Consider the following 17,378-nt stretch of genomic DNA (forward strand, 5'->3'; position numbering starts at 1 on the left):
ATATGTCTGTGGGCCACATGTGTGTCGTCCTTAGAGAAGTGTCTATTCAGGTCCTTTGCCCATTTTTTAGTTGGGTTGTCTGTCTTCCTGGTATTGCATTGTGTAAATTCTTTGTAAATTTTGGAAATTAAACCCTTGTCAGATGTATCATTGACAAACATGTTCTCCTATATAGTGGGTTCCATTTTCATATTGATGGTGGTCTCTTTAACTGTGCAGAAGCTTTTTAATTTGGTGTAGTCCCATTTGTTTATTTTTCCTTTTGTTTCCTTTGCACAAGGAGATATAGCTGCAAAAAATGTTGCTATGTGAGATGCCTGAGATTTAAGCCTGTTTTCTTCTAGGATTTAAATGGTTTCATGACTTACATTTAAGTCTTTTTTCCGTTTTGTGTTTATTCTGGTGTATGGTGTAAGTTGATGGTCTAGTTTCATTTTTTGCAAGTACATGTCAAATTTTCCCAACACTATGTACTGAAGAGACTGTTTTTACTCTATTGTAAAACTCTTGCCTCCTTTGTTAAACATTAATTGACCATAAAGGCATGGGTTGATTTCTGGGCTGCATTCTGTTGCATTGATATAACCAGAGTAGTGTTTTAGAAAGAGAAATCTCTGGGCCCCTCTCTTTGTTCAGTTATTTTAAAATAGATTGGTGTAGGGAGAAATCCAAGGCAATTGGACCACTATAGAAAGCTATTGCCTTCTATAATCTAAGAGGAATGAAAGGATTTGGGCAGATAACAAGAGGTAATCTAAAGGGGACCTCATTATGTAATGGCTGTGACATACAAGGAAGGAGTCAAGAATTTTTCTCAGGTTTCTAGCTTAGAATAGTCATTATAAGTTGATCTTATTTACTGGCATAGAGACTACAGAGGGAAATAGATTGCAGCAGTGAGAGGAAGATGATGTATTTGGTCATGGATATGTTGAATCTAATATGAATATATGCTTAATTTTTTTTGCATTTTAAATCCAGTTTCTTCCTGTGTTAAATGGGAGTGGATAAGTGTTATTTGGTTTGCTATTGTTTTTCCATTTAAGCAGTTTTTATTGAGCTTACTTTTAGATTACATGTGTTATGTTGTTCCAATTTACATGGTATGACAACCTGTGGATTTATCTTTTTGACATAAATAAAACTGTTCAGGGGAAATATATAACAATGGAAAGATTAAATAATTAAATAACCACTGAAATTAAATAATTCAAAATTTATAAGGAAATGGGAGCTATGAATAAATGTCTAGGAATGTCTGTGTACCTTTAAGTAAAAATGATATCTCATATTTATAGTTATATAGGTAGAAGAACCTGGTATGAATTAAATATAGTTAAGATAACTTTCTCTAATTCTAATCATTTATACATATATTAAGCAATTTTTGTTTTCTGTCTCTTTCTAGTTGATCCTGATTTTCTAAAGTCATTTTTATTAATCCATGAATCTTGTAAAGCATATGGTGCTACCCCAAGCCGATACATGACCTTTTTACATGTGTATTCTGCCATTAGCAGCAGCAAGAAAAAGGAATTATTAAAAAGACAGAGCCATTTGCAGGTATAATATTGATAATCTTGAATTATTTTATGTGTATACAGAACAACAATCCAGGTGGTTTGTGGTATATATTTAATATAATAAAGTACTGTATTAAATGCCTCAAAACAAACTCACTTATGTATCTGTATTGCCCACTAAATTGTAGTAATGGTTTTAACTGCATGGTATTTTTATGCTTTTTTAGCTTAGAAGTTCAGAAATACCTGTTACTAATTAAAACATAGTATCCAAGATTATGCTTTATAATAAACATTAAAACTAAAATTATATTTTGTAAAAATATTCTTTGTATGTTACTTAGTACAATCTGAACATTTTTCTTTCTATATTTCTCTAATGGAAGCTTAAACTTAAATGTGGCATTAAAATGCCAACCTCAGAATTTGTCAGGGAGCACTTCCTCTCCAAAGTTTTAGCTTCTGTTTGTTAATGTTACAGAACTAGGATTTATCATAATTGACAGTTATCTTTATCCTTCTTTCTAGTGATTCACTTTGATTTATATTAAGCCACTAACTACATGCTTTGGGAGGGTTAATTTCCTGGTTGAGTTCTGCATGATGCTGTGGATAAATCACTTAAACTTGCTGAGTTGCAGCTTGATTGGGTCAGAGGTTGTTATGTGTATTAGATAAACTAACATTTACAGAACCAGCATGATGCCTGTCCTTTATGTTGGGGCCTCAGGAAATATTGGTTACATTTCTTTTTTTTTCTATTTTTATCTCCTGAAATCTTCTGGCAAACAGCCACCTCAGTATACAAAAGAGGGAATATTTTCATGTCCATTCCTTGGGTTCTTCGTGGGCAATAGGATGGGGTACCATAATTGCCAGGCCAGGGTCAAATGACCACCCAAAGAATTGGTAAGCTGTTTAGAATGAGAACCCATCAGGATCATATGGGAGGCAGTGTCTTATAAAAAATATAGGTACTGGACAGAGAAATCCAAATGGTATCCAGTATAAGAAGAGTGGCCTTTGAGTTCTTTTACCCTGTCTGTGAGACTTAAAAATGGAAAAGATTTACTGAGTTTTTTATATATTTTTTTGCTTTCCATTTCTTTCCCATTTAATGCAGTAGATAAAAACCCAGTGTTTAATCCATCAAATATGTGTTGATCTGTTCAACTTTGTTTCTTTTTTTGTTTTTGTTTTTGTCTTCATTTATTTTTAGAGACAGGGGAAGGGAGGGAGAAAGAGAGGGAGAGAAATATTGATGTGTGAGATAAACATTGACCAGTTGCCTTTCACACATGCTGCAACTGGGGACCTGGCCCGCAACCCAGGTGTGCACCCTCACCAGGGCTCAAACTGGTGACCCTTTGCTTTGTGGGATGATGCTCAACCAACTGACCCATGCCGGTCACGGCTCAGCTTTTTTGTGATATTTTAATATATGTTTTTCTTTTAAGCCTCTGGAGTGTTTTACTACACTTTAGGGGTATACAGTTGAGTAAATCAGTATATTTAGCAATAAGAAAAAACCTAAGTTTTTATGTAAATGTTTTATATGTGCATGTTTACATTTTTGTTTGATTCTTATAGGCTTTATTTATTTAGTTATTTACTGTGTGAGTATAAAATTTCTGTCTAAAAATGTTGCCAATATTTTATTTATGTAGGCTGGTGTGTCTAAACTAAATGAAGCTAAAGCGCTTGTAGATGAACTGAACAGAAGAGCTGGAGAACAAAGTGTATTACTTAAAACTAAGCAAGATGAAGCAGATGCTGCTCTTCAGGAGATCACAGTGTCGATGCAGGTAGTGTCTAGAGTGAACACAAAAATGCAAACAGTAGGGAGACCATTTATACCTCATTGTTACTCAGTATGAGAAATAACATTTCTAGTTATGTGATTAAAAAAATACGGCTTATCTTCAGTAAGTCAGACTTATAGTATTTGAGCTTTTGTGGAAGATCATGGTATTTTCCCATAATTTTTTAAATTGAATCTACTGGGGTTACATTGGTTAATAGAATTATATACGGTTAAGGTGTACAACTCCAGAACACATCATCTGTTTATCGTACTGTGAGTTCACCACCCTAAGTCATGTCTGTATCACCAATTATCCTCTCTTTACATTCTCCTGCCTCCCCCATCCCCATTTCCCTTTGGTAATGATCATATTGTTGTTGATGAGGTGCTTGTTTTTTCCTTTAAAAATAACTGTATTCTTCTCAATTCACCATATAATAGTTTATTCAAACCCGATATATAGATTTGTCTATAAATGATGTTATCTTCTGCTAGTTAAGTTGATTTTTCCTTGTTTTTAAAATATTTTATTTATTTATTTATTTATTTTTAGAGAGAGGAGAAAGGAGGGAGAAAGAGAGGGAGAGATACATCAGTGTGTGGTTGCCTCTTGCACGCCCCCAACTGGGGACCTGGCCCGCAAGCCAGGCATGTGCCCTGACTGGGAATTGAATCTGTGACCCTTTGGTTCACAGGCTGGCACTCAATCCACTAAGCTGCACTAGCCAGGGCTGATTTTTTTCTTTTACTTTTCTTAAAATTATCTCCTTTAGGCTACCAGGGTTTTCCCTGCCTTTATTTTTTCAATATTTACTAAATGTCTTTATTTATTCTATTTATATTTTCATGATCTTTTTAATATTTTGATCGTATCCCCTTTTTCCCTTGCCTTTCTTTTGTTAAGTCCTTTCAAGGGTTTCTCTGAGGTCTTTTTTTGCCTGGGTATTCTTTCACGTCTTCACACCCTCTTAGGGTGCTCTTGCACATCACCTTACCTTTTACTACCAACTATACTGACCCTTACCAAATCCATCTTTTGTTTTTTAGTTTTTTAATCTTAATCCTTCCTCTGAGCTTCAGACTCAGGTATCTAATAATCTGTTAATTATCTGTTAGTTACTCTTCTTGGAATTACATGAACATTACAATTTGAAAAAGATTCAAAACTGGATTCATAATTTCCTCTCCTATATTCCTTTCCTTGGGTTATGGAACCACAATACACCTAATTATTCAAGACAGAAGTTATAAAACATATTCAACTTCTTTTCCCTCAGTTCTTATATCTAATGAATAATTAAATTTTGTTCATTTTACTTCCTTGATTATGTCTTAAATATATTTGAGTCCCTCATTGTTGGTGACCATTAAACTCACTTCCAGCCTAATGCCTATTTCACTTAAATTAACTAAAATATTTACAAGAGTAACGTAAAACATGTATTTACAAGACTTCAAAAAGCATCTATCTGAATAAAAGTGGCACAAAAGTTCTTAAAAGTGATAAAGTTAGAAGATTTATGATTAAAGACTTATAAAGCTGCAGTAATCAAGGCACTACTGTATAGTGATAGGTGTATAGGTTACTGGAACACTGTGGGGTCCAGCGATACACTTACACATACATGGGCAATGATTTCATACAGAGGTATCAATTAAATGGGGAAAGCACAGCCTTTAAAAAAAATGGTGCTGGAATATTTGTATGCCCATGTGGGGCGAAAAACACCCAGATTTTTACCTTAAAACTTATATGAAAATTAACTTGATATGGATTGTATGTCTACATGTACAGCATAAAATTTTAAAACTTTGGAAGAAAATGTAGGAGAAAATCTTCATGATGTTGGGTGAGGCAAATATTTCTCAAATATAATACCAAAATAGAAGAAAAAATGGTATATTGGATCACATCAAAATTAAAAACTTCATGCTCATTGAAATAAATTCCAAAGAAAATTAAAAGGATAATTGCAGACTGGGAAAAATTATTTACAAAATATGTATCTGATAGATGACATGTATCCAACAATATAGAAAGTATGTTAACCTGACAAAGTAAACAATCCAATTTAAAAAATGGGCAAAAGATTTGAACGTATTATTTATGAAGGAAGACATACGAAGGGTCAGTAAACACATGAAAAGATGCTCAGCATCACTAGTAACCAAAAAATACAATCCCCTTGTTTTCAGCATTAGGGCTCGCCCTAGTCCTTAAGTGTGCCTGGTAATCCCAACTCCAGAAATTCTTTGACTTAATTTCTCTGAAAAGTAACCTTTCATCCAGTCTTCTGCTAGTCAGGAAAGGGAGTGGTATGACTCCATGAACTGCATATTTTCAAAATTTTAAAAAAATATTTGGTGAAACTTGAAAGCATAAGTTATTCTATAATTTTCATCAGCCACCTAGGGCATTCTCTCATAGTCTCCAGACTTGTTTCATTCTGAACGGATGCCTCTCTGCCTGGTCACAGTTGCCATTCTAGGATCATTCTTCATAACCACTTGGCTTACTCATTTGTTTCTGCAAAGTCTGTTTCCTAAGAGCTTCTTGAGAAAGGATACATGAGAAAGGATTTGGAGGTTGCACATATATGAACATTCTGTTCTGTCGTTGGTTGGTTGGTTGGGTGCTGGGAGTAGTACTCTAGATTAGAATACATTTTCTTCCAGACGTTGACGCTATCACTATTGTAACATTTTTTCTATCTCCCACTGCTCTTATTGGAACACTCATGATTATTTAATTCCTAATCTTTTTGAAATGAACTGTTTTTTCCCTCCTTTGAAACTTTTTAGATCTTTGTTTTCCTTGCCCTGAAAGTTCTGACATTGGTTTAGGGTTATTTTCATTCACTGTGCCAAACACTGTGGTTCTTTCCACCTGAAAGCTTAATTTTTTTCAGCTTGGGTAATTTCCTTAAATTATTTGCTTGATAATTCCTTTTCCTTATTTCTTTGTTCTTGTTGTTTAGAATATTTATTATTTTGTCTTTGAGCTAACTTGTCTGATTCTCTAATTTTCTTGTTTTCTATTTTATATTTTTGGTCTACTTTCTTTAAAATTGCGTCAACTTTATTTTGTAATCTCCTACTTTTTTTTTAAATACTCACTGGAGGACATGCTTATTGATTTTAGAGAGGGAGAGAGAGGGAGAGAGAGGGGGAGAGAGAACAAAAAAGAGAAAGAGAAAGAAGGAAAAACACCTACTGGTTGCCTCTTGTATGTGCCCCAACAAGAGACTGAACCCACAAACTAGGTAGATCCCCTGACCGGGAATCCAACCAGCAGCCTTTAGTTGCACAGGATGATGCTCCAACCAACCAAGCCACCTGGCCAGGACCTCCTACTGAGATTTTCATTTCTGTTACATTATTTCTCAGGAGGGTTATTTAAACCTCTAAATGTTTCCTCTTGGCAGGGTTTTTTTTTTTTTTTTTAATTTTTTTTGTTTTGTTTCAGTGTTGCAGTATCTCAACTTTCGGAAGGTATTTTATGAAATTTCCCTTTTTCTTGAATATATCATTTTATTTTTTTCTTTCTTCTCACTATTTATACAAGAGGCTTTCTTTTTGTCTGGTCATCTTCATTGGAAATCTGAATATGAAAAGGGGACTTATGTATTGTGAGCTTCATAAAAGGGCTATCTGGACTGATTTGAATTACTTAATGAAAAGAAGATTTCACCTGATATGTCAAAATAAATTCACTGGCATATGGGAAATTTTCAAAGGCAATATTTCCACATGATTGATGGTTATGAAACACATTCAGTGTTTCCAAAATAATATTATTGAGTTTCTGACCTGGTAATATATCAGAAAATCAAGTGTAATTTTCATACTGTAAAACTTAAACATAATTTTTTTCTTAAGGCAATTTGGAACCAAATTAATATAAATATTTATTTAAAACAGCAAGCCAGTTTGAGTACTTTAAAATACCTGTCAAGTACTTCTTATGTTTAAAGAGTAATTTGAAATATGAAAAAAGGTGAAGGTAAAATAAAAGATAATACAGTTAATAACTGTATATTTATAAAGGAAAATATTCAATACTATGTGTGCCTGTGTTCCCTCAGATTAGTGAACATTAATAATGTACATTGCTTTAATACCCTTTTCTCTGGGATATTCTAAGAAGAGGTTTTTCTAACACTGTCGCTAGTTGTATTGCCTGAGAGAAGAATAAGTATGCATCTCCTAGGTTAATTGATTTTGCTTAATTGTAAATAGCAGACATTTGTTTGTTATTTTGTAAAAAAAAAAAAAAAAAAGTACAGTCTGGAGAGACCTCTTGAATACCAAACTGTGCAATTTCTAAAACTTGTGACATAAGGAAAGTATAAATTAAATGCAATAAGGCGGTGAGGGACAAATACCATATGATCTCACCTTTAACTGGAACATAATCAATAGAAGAAAAAAGCAAACAAAATATAACCAGAGACATTGATGTTAAGAACAATCTAACAATAGCTGGGGGGCGGGGGGGGGGGACAGTGGGAAGAGGGGATTACAGGAACTACTATAAAGGACACATGGACAAAACCAAGGGGGAGGGTGGAGGTGGGGGAGGGAGGTAGGTTCAGCTGGGGTGGGGTGGAGGGATGGGGAGAAAAGGCATACAACTGTAATTGAATAACAATAAAAATTTAAATAAAAAAAAGAACTCACAATAAGGATAACTTCCAATTGTAAGAGAAAGTTAATAAAAGAAGGAACACATCAGCTGGGACTTTAAGGAAGAATTTGGTTTGTGCAGACCGAGAAAATGGTTTCCCTGTTTAGGAATGGTAGCAGAGATGTAAAGGTAGAGGTGCTTATGGAATGTAAAAATTCGACTGAGCTGATGAGGTGTAAGGTGCCTGAAGAGTGGGATATACAAGGAAAATTTGGTTGGCTCAATGATTGTCAATTTTGTCTATAAATTGGAACCGCTTGGGAAGTCTTTAAAAATATCGGTGCCCTAGCTGCATCTAGATTCTAAGTGTATCAACATATTTGGCAATAGGATACCAGGTGTTAATTTTTAAGCTCCCCGAATGATTATAATATGGTTGAGAACTGCTGTTGTAAGGACTTTTGACAGGTTTCTTGATGAACTACCTCTTTGGTTTTTCTGTTAGTATAAATAAACCAAATACAAACATTCACAATATTCAAGCATTTTTATATATGTAGGACCCTTGACTTTATATTCATGAGCAAAGAATTCATGTATTATTAGTATGTGATTTAGTATTCTTTTAATTTTTACTAATTTTGTTCATACATTTGCCACCATATTATTGTCATGATTTCAATTAATTGTTCTTTAAAATAAAGAAACACAAACTTCTAATATACTATAGTCTCTAAGAATTATTAGTCTCTATTATTAGAATTACAGAAGACTTCATTTTTAGTTTCTTCATTTATGAAATGAGCATAATAGTACCAACCTCTGTAGGTTATTTATAACTAGTGTTAAATGTGTATTATGATAATTTTTTAGTTTATGCATTTCTGACTCATTTGGTTTTTATACATATAATAAAAGTTTAGTGCTTTGCTGTTTAAAAAAATTAAAACAAATAAAGCGTAGGAACTTTCTGACAGTAAATACAGAGTAAATTGTATCATTGGTTTTCCAGACACTTGAGAATTTGACATGTCAACCTTAGTTAAAAAAGCATTTAATAGAAAATGTCATTTCAAAATAACTCATATTTTTGGTATGCTTTTAAACACTGGGTGTATTAAAATTTATTGGAATGCCATTTAAATATTTTTATAGGATGCTAGTGAGCAAAAGACAGAACTTGAAAGACTAAAGCTCAGGATAGCAGATGAAGTTGTTAAAATTGAAGAAAGGAAAAACAAAATTGATGATGAATTAAAAGAAGTACAGGTAAGTTAAAAAACAGAAACATTGTAAGAGCCATTTACATATTTGACTACCAGTTGTGTAAAGGATTTTAAACATTACTTGTTCAACTTACTTTCTAATAGTATTAGCAAATGTGGCTCTAACTAGAATAATATTTGTAAAAGAGAAGCATGAAGGAAAGTCTCCTGGGGAAAGTAACCAAATTAACTGATCGGAGTTAAAAATAATCTTTGTTTTCTGTAAATCATGTTGTTTTGAATGTAGAGGAAAAAAATGTGTTGTGGGTAAATTAAGACAAACCTTTAAGCTTTTTTTACTGAGACTTGATAAATTAACTACTAGTTCTAGAATATAAAGAGCCTTGAACGTGGCAATTTGTCTCAAAACAGTAGATTTTCTAGATTAGATGTTGCAGTTATTGGTGGCAAGGACTCTTACATTCTCAACTTGAACATTTTGTACTTTATGTGTTTAAAGCATTTTGATATTGGAAGGGAACGCATATTAGTAACTAGTCATCTTTATTAAAATTATAAATATTCAATAATTTGTAATGGGTTAACAATTTTTATGTATATCTTTTGAAAGTGAAAACACCTTTTTTTGGTCAGTTTGTTTGTTTGTTCATTTATATTCTTTCTTGTTTATTCTATTACAGTTGTCCCAATTTTTCCCCCTTTGCCCTCCCTCCACCCGGCCTACCCCTCTCTCCCACAGTCAACCCCCAAACCGTGGTCCATGCATAGGTCATTTGTACATGTTATTCAATTAGTCCCTTCCCCTTCTTTCTACAATTTCCCCCTCCCCCATTACCTATGGCAGCTGTCAGTCTGTCCTATGTTCCCGTGTCTCTGATTCTGTTTTGTCTTTTAGCCTCTGGTGAATGAAGCGAAACTAGCAGTTGGAAACATTAAGCCAGAATCTCTTTCAGAAATTCGCTCACTGCGTATGCCACCTGATGTAATCAGAGACATTCTTGAAGGAGTTTTAAGGTTGATGGGTATCTTTGATACATCTTGGGTGAGCATGAAAAGGTAAGGTTTTGTATTTATGAAAAATGTTATTTTCAATGAATTACATATTACTTTATGTTAATATTTAAAAATATTTGTTAGGTTGTTTCTCAAACTGAACCTCATCTAATTGCCTGGTTGTACACTTTGTCCTGATATTTCAGGATTTTCTATGTAACATACATTGAGATTTATATTTTCCTTTCTCCATAAGATATTTTTAAAAGTGTCAAAAAAGGAGAAAAAGAAAGCCTTAACGTCTTTAAGAATTTCTCAGTAGATATGATAATTTTTTGGAATATTTGGTCCTTACACCGTCGAGCATTGTGTTTACTGTAATTTACTGATGAAGAAAATATAGTCACTAGTCTCAGAGTCTTGCACTCTTGACAGAGACGAGAGGTGGGAGCCCCAGAAGTAATTCAAGGGAAATGTATACTATAAAAGACTGAGTAGTCACTAAATATGAAACAGTGCAGTTTCAGGTTTTATATTACAGCAATGTTATTATGGTATTCAATTCCATTTTAAGTATTAGGTTGATAGTAAAATTCTTTTCTGTCTGGAGATAGGAGAGGAGATTTAGGTTCAGAGAACAGTTTCAATACTGATCTTAGAAATCAGGAAAAATTTCTTGCATATCCTAGAACATGTGAGTACCCAGTAATTCACATAAAGGGATGTGGGTAGAATAGCAGAGTTGTAATTTCTGTATCTCAGTGCACCAGGTTATTCACAGAATATTAGCAATACTGTTGTGTATCATTTTGGAGTTTCTCCTTGTCGTTTATTAAAAAAACATGGATAGTCCATTTGAAACTTATATACTTCAGTCCCCTAGTAAATTAAAACTATTGCATACACCCTTTTGTTAAATTGATATATTTTTAAGAAATAGCAAATTTTATTAATCTCATTTGAAGTAATGTGCTTTAATTTTAGTTTTCTTGCAAAAAGAGGTGTGAGAGAAGACATAGCAACCTTTGATGCACGAAACATTCCAAAGGAAATAAGAGAGAGTGTTGAAGAACTTCTTTTTAAAAATAAAGGATCTTTTGATCCAAAGGTAATTTTTAAGAGTTCTGCCATAAATTCTCTTTTCATAGTATATAATATTCTTCTTATTAAAAAGTGATGTTATTATCAATTGCTTAGATTGTCTAATAACTAAAGATAAAAATAAACTATATGTATTATATTTAGGAAGCATTAACCAGCAAAATTAGGTAAACTGGAATCCAGGTTGGAGGTGAGGGGCTGGTGCATATCTCATGCACTGCTGCTAGTGCTAAGTTCCCAGTCTGTCGTGTCTTAGCTCCCAATGTGCTTTTCTTCCTCCCTGTGTGCTTGTTATACGATGACAACAGATAAATCTGTTAGGGCACTTGTATCTAATTTCAATGAATAGTTTAAATACCATGGTTCTGATATATATATTTTTAGATCCCTTATTCAAAATGTTATGTACATCTTCTTTGACACTAATGGCCATGGTTTGAAAATTGCTCTTATTTAATAAAGATGTATCCCATATAGAGAAGAGAAAGAATTGATCCTTGGACATTGTTGTGGGCAGACCCATAGAGTAGCTAATATGTTGATAAAACATCATTATATTAAAGATTGTATGGGATTCAAAAATTTTTGAAGCAAAAGTAAGGAGCACCTTAGTCAAAATAACAATTCATTTTGTTTAATTGAACTATAAGCCCAAACCTTCATTTCGGGGGATAATTTTTGAAATAAATGCTTAAGTAAAATATTACTAGAATTAACGGCTTTTGTTTTAAAGTAAGATGCTTGGTAACTTTTGATGGGTTTTTCAGAATGCAAAGCGTGCCAGCACTGCCGCTGCTCCTTTGGCTGCCTGGGTTAAAGCAAATGTGCAGTATTCCCACGTCTTGGAACGAATTCAGCCTTTGGAAACTGAGCAGGCTGGATTAGAATCGTAAGTAATGTAACAATAGCCAGATGGGAGTGGGGAGGGGATAGTGGGGAGAGGTGTCTACAGGAGCTACTATAAAGGACACAAGGACAAAATCAAGGGGGAGGGTAGAGGTGGGGGAGGGAGATGAGATTGGCTGGGGTGGGGTGGAGGGATGGGGAGAAAATGCAGACAATTGTAACTGAATAAAATTTTTTTTAATTTAAAAAACTAAAATAAAAATAAAAATAAAAAGCAAAAAAAATAAAAAGAATCATAAGTGACATAAAATATAAACAATTCTAACCTTGACTTATTACCAACAATTTGATGACTTAGTTATATTATTAGTATTTATTTAGGATTTCTTGTCTATATCTAAAAAGGAAGCTGACAACACTAAAACATAAACTGAATCAGTTAATTGTAAATTAGATGTTAAACAGATCAAGAAAAACCAATTAGAAGGAGATGGAAAGCAGAACCAATCACTTTCTTTTTCCTACCATTTTTATATTGCTGGAAGGATAAGTCGGTATAAATTTTTCTAGACAGAGCTGAAGTTTTGTAAAGGTATAATATTAAAGTACAAAATAGTAGGTTTTGGAAATTTAGGGCTTTTATATGTGCTTTTGCCTTCTAAGTTCTAGCAAATGCTTAGTATGTATCTTCTAAAACATTGGGCAAGTAGGGGTAAAATTAAACCATTTATTTTTGAGTCTTAAAAAGCTCAATTTACTATAGTTACTAGGTCAGCATAGAATTTTATCTCATTTGCTCTCTGAAGACTAAGAGGTATGTTATGTTCTTGAATGTTCAGTATTTGACAATATCTATTCTTACTGTAGACAAGGAAATTTTTAGCCCCTAAACTTCATAATGTAATGTTATGAGTTTTTTGTGTTAAATCATGTTAAATTTATACATTTTTTGACTACATAAATATTTTTTCACAGCTGAGACATAAGTTTTATGAGTGTATTTCCTTTCTTGTACACCTCTTTGTTTTTTGTAATATTAACAATTACCTCATTTATTTCAAATGATAATTTTTTTCTGTTTACATATCACATATTTATTTGTAGTCTTCCTGTCAGACCCTAAAACATATTCAGGGTCTGTGTGTTCTATTTGATTTTTCTTAGCATCACCCATCCTAGAGCCTTTGTCCTTCTGTTTCATTGTAGATTAGTTTTTGTGAGTTCTCACCATCTTTGTGGAATTATCTTTGTTTTCTCATTGTCTTCTTTTATTATGGGCCCCTGCCTTTCCCTTTCTTTGTTTAGTCCTTCATTTTCAAGGGTGCCTCCTCCACATTAGCTTCCTAAAAAAGTGTAAATGGCATGAAAAATATTTTGAGATCTTTCAATGTCTGAAATTATCTATATTATACCATTTGGGCTGGATTTAGAACACTAGGCTAGAAATCATTTGATCTCACAATTTTGAAGGCTTTTTCTATCACAGTGGTTCTCAAAGTATGGTTCCTGAACCAGCAGCCTCAGTGTCATCTGGGAACTTGCTAAAAATACACGTTGTTGAGCTGCAGTCACACTTACTGAATCAGATGCACTGGGGGGCAGGGGGGATGAGGCCTTGTGGTCTGTTTTGACAATCCTGCAGGAGACTGCAGTGCACGAAAGCCTGGCAGTATGCGGCAGTAAGCCCTGGCCATTTGATAGCAACCTCTCAATGTTTGTGGGCATTTTGGGGGGAAGAGGTCAGTCATTTCTCTAGAAGAATCCTCATGGCTTCTGCTTGCCCTGTGGGCAGCGATGGGTGGGGTGAATAAGGGGGATAAGCTTGATTTCCAGGATTGTGCTAAGAAGACAGACAGGCCATTCTCAGTGGGGGAGGCATCCTAAGGTCAAACTATAGTGTCAACTCTTAAACAATCCTCTGTATTTTTAACTCTTGTTATCTTCAGAGGTACCTGTTGTCTACATTTCCTGAGCATTTTAGGATTCTTCTTTCAGCTTCCCTTCCTGCAGCCATTCACGTGTTTGTTTTTTGCATTCTGGTGTGTTAGTTATCACCTTTCAAAATTTTATTAAATTACTCTTTTGTAATACTTTTCTCCTTTATTATCTTCCTTTTTATTCCTTTAGTTTCATTTGGTAGAGTTTTTAGAAGGGACAGTAGATAAATCTACCTATATGTTTACCATTTTTATCCAGAAATTTATATACATGAGTGTTTTTAAATATAGACTCCTGGAAATGGTATGGTTAAGTCAGAATATACTTCTAATTTTAGCATTGCTTTTCAATTCAAATTATAAGTTATTATGACTCCTGAATTATTGAGTTTTCATTGTCATTTATTTACTGCAAGATTACATTTTAAGGTGCTAATGCTGCATTTTGTTGATAATCTAAAATGGAATGACTTTTTAAAATTGAATTATATTTTAGAAATTTGAAGAAAACTGAAGACAGAAAAAGGAAACTAGAAGAGCTTCTTAATTCTGTTGGACAAAGAGTATCAGAACTCAAAGACAAGTAAGTTAAGTGTTATAATGTATTTTAGATATTTTGAAAACATTCCTCAACTACATTGTAATTTTGAAAATCTGTTATAATTACTATTTTTACTTCTTTTTGTTATTTATCACTAACATTGGGAAAGGTATAAAATAATATAAAAGGTACTTCTTTTGTAAAAGAAGTTTTTATGATAAGAATAAAAGTATTTTAAGTCTTCATTGGAATAGTTTTCACTATATAAATACAAATGTATATATTTATTTATTCCCAAGCATTGGAAAATTGAGCAAAATAAATAAAATGTAATGAGTTAATGCTGAGAATGTTTACATTTGGAATTCCCATTTCTTTATTGTTTTGACTTTAATATTTTAGACTCCTTTCTTTCAGATGATGCTATTATATAATCTTCATGAGGGTATATAAACACATTAAAAATCTATTCATTTAACTTTGTCCTTTTTGGTGTTGAAAAATATTCCCTGTATAAATATTATACTCAAACTTAAGGACCATTTATGAATATTATTAATCTTAAAACCTTTCATGTACCTCTGGGTTCCTGTGATTGCCATTTTGTATAGGATAGAAAGTATTAGGATGGGAATTATTATAAATGTGGGATCATTTTTCTTTAAAAAATGTAAAGATTGGAAAATGGAGCATACTGTAGTCCCCCTTATCTATGGGGAATATGTTCTAAGACCCCCACTGATGCCTGAAACTGTGGACAGTGCTGAAGACTATTTATACTATATTTGTTTCTTATACATTCATGGCTAATTTATGAATCAATTACAGTAAGTATGAAAAACAGCAAATAATAAAATAATACAGTTATAATGTACCATAATAAAAGTTATGTGAATGTGGTCACTAGTTTCAGGGAACCCTTTGTTGAAGTCTTCATATATATACATTTCAGTCGGAACTTGTTTTCTGTCTAGGTCTTCTACCCACAAATTTAATGCCTTTTCTATCTTAACCGAGCACTTACCATGCAATGTGGCCATAAATTTTGTAGTTTAAGATGCAACAGCAGAACTAACAGGAATTTTTTTTTTCTTTTTCACAATTTCATGAAGATTCGTTCTTACCATAGATCTTAGGAACCTCAGCATATGACTTTTTTTTTCTTTTCTAAGAAGAGAAATTTTATACTTTCACTTAAACGATCACTTTTCAGCTTTCCTTTGGCATATCTGAACTACCAGCATCACTACTCTTGAGCTTTGGGGCCACCACTAAGGAGAATATTGTTACTTGAACAGGGCACTGTGATACTGCGACAGTCTCTATCTGATAACCCAGATGGGCACTAAGGGACTAGCAGCAGGTGGCGTGCACCGCAGCTTGGAGACCCTGGAGGAAGGGATGATTCACTTCCCGGGCATGCAGAGCTGGATGGTACAGATATCATTACACTACCCAGAATGGCTCACATTAAGAATTTATGAATTATTTGTTTTTTGGAATTTTCTATTAATATTTTTGGACTGTGGTTGACTACAGGTAACTGAAACTGTAGAAAGTAAAACCACAGGGGTGACTACCGAATGCAGTTAAATGTAGTATTTGTTATTGTTTGCTTTCAGTTTTATGAAACTAAGATTTTTCTATAAACACTTTTTTTCAAGTGTTTTTCAAGTTTGTGTGTTACATATCCATTTTTTCTTAAGGAAGAAATGGAAATTATTGTGCCAAGAAAGGACTTCATCAGACGAAAAACTGAATTTTTTTCTCTATGTCCTTGGGAAATAATTATATATAGTTATATACATACTTCTCAAAAAATAAACCAAAAAGAAAATCTCAAACCCATAAATTAATGTGTGCAATATTCTTGAATATTTTTTCATGTTGGTAATATAGAGAAAAATCACATCATTTTCTTCCAGGTATAATGAAATAATTATTAAAAAATAGTGTATTCTTTTTAAAGTATCATATGCTCAGAATCAGTACTTAATATTCAGCTCATTGTCCAGTATTTATTGAGTAGTTAGCATGTGATAGCAATGTTTTGATTTGTACATGTACCAGGTATTGTACTGGGCACTTTGTGTGTTTATGTTTTTAGTACTTAAAACAATACTGCAAGCCGGATATTCTTCCATTTTACACATTAGAAAGCTGAAGATTACAAAGGCTGTTTTTGCCTAAGTTGAGCAGCTAATAAATTACTAAGCTACCATTAGATTCTAGAATTGTCTAACTCTATAAAGTTTCTGTTTTTAATCAGTACAAAATACCACTGATATTTTATAAAGATTATTATGGAAACCTACAGGATTAACTTCGAAATTTAAGTAAAACAGAATGGCATTTTCCATTTTAGAGCCATTATCAAGAATGAATTAATTCTGGTTAATATGCAGTTACTTATTCTTAATTAAGATTCAATTGACTCTAGGTTGTGAGTGACAATCTTATTTTCCTGTATATTTACAAAGATGAGGGAGTTTTCAGGAACATCTATAAAGGACACATGGACCAAACCAGAGGGGGTTAGGATCAAGGGTGGAAAGTGGGGATGGCTGATGTGTGGGGGGGGTAAAATGGAGACAATAGTACTGGAACAACAATTAAATGTTAAAAAATTTTAAAAAGATGAGAGAGTTGAAAAAGTAAAAATGATGTATCAATTTTTAAGTCATAATTTGACCACATTAAGGATACATTTGCCATTGTTTACACAACTCCTACAGAAATATGTAAGTCAACATAATTTGGCAAGTATTTATCACAAAACA

General features: G+C 33.2%; 1 protein-coding gene across 3 annotated transcripts in view; it reads left to right on the forward strand.

Moving 5' to 3' along the window:
• The window catches only part of DYNC2H1 (dynein cytoplasmic 2 heavy chain 1), a 320,982-nt gene that overhangs the window by 104,478 nt on the left and 199,126 nt on the right, over positions 1-17,378 (forward strand). For all 3 annotated transcript variants that reach the window (XM_045204038.2, XM_053924343.1, XM_053924344.1), the window contains exons 54-60: positions 1,409-1,563; positions 3,191-3,328; positions 9,110-9,223; positions 10,076-10,236; positions 11,158-11,281; positions 12,042-12,163; positions 14,554-14,640. In XM_045204038.2, the coding sequence (XP_045059973.2) occupies positions 1,409-1,563; positions 3,191-3,328; positions 9,110-9,223; positions 10,076-10,236; positions 11,158-11,281; positions 12,042-12,163; positions 14,554-14,640 (901 nt within the window). The remainder of the gene's footprint in view (positions 1-1,408; positions 1,564-3,190; positions 3,329-9,109; positions 9,224-10,075; positions 10,237-11,157; positions 11,282-12,041; positions 12,164-14,553; positions 14,641-17,378) is intronic.

This window comes from Desmodus rotundus, chromosome 5 (assembly GCF_022682495.2).
Source record: "Desmodus rotundus isolate HL8 chromosome 5, HLdesRot8A.1, whole genome shotgun sequence".
Taxonomy (NCBI): Eukaryota; Metazoa; Chordata; class Mammalia; order Chiroptera; family Phyllostomidae; genus Desmodus; species Desmodus rotundus.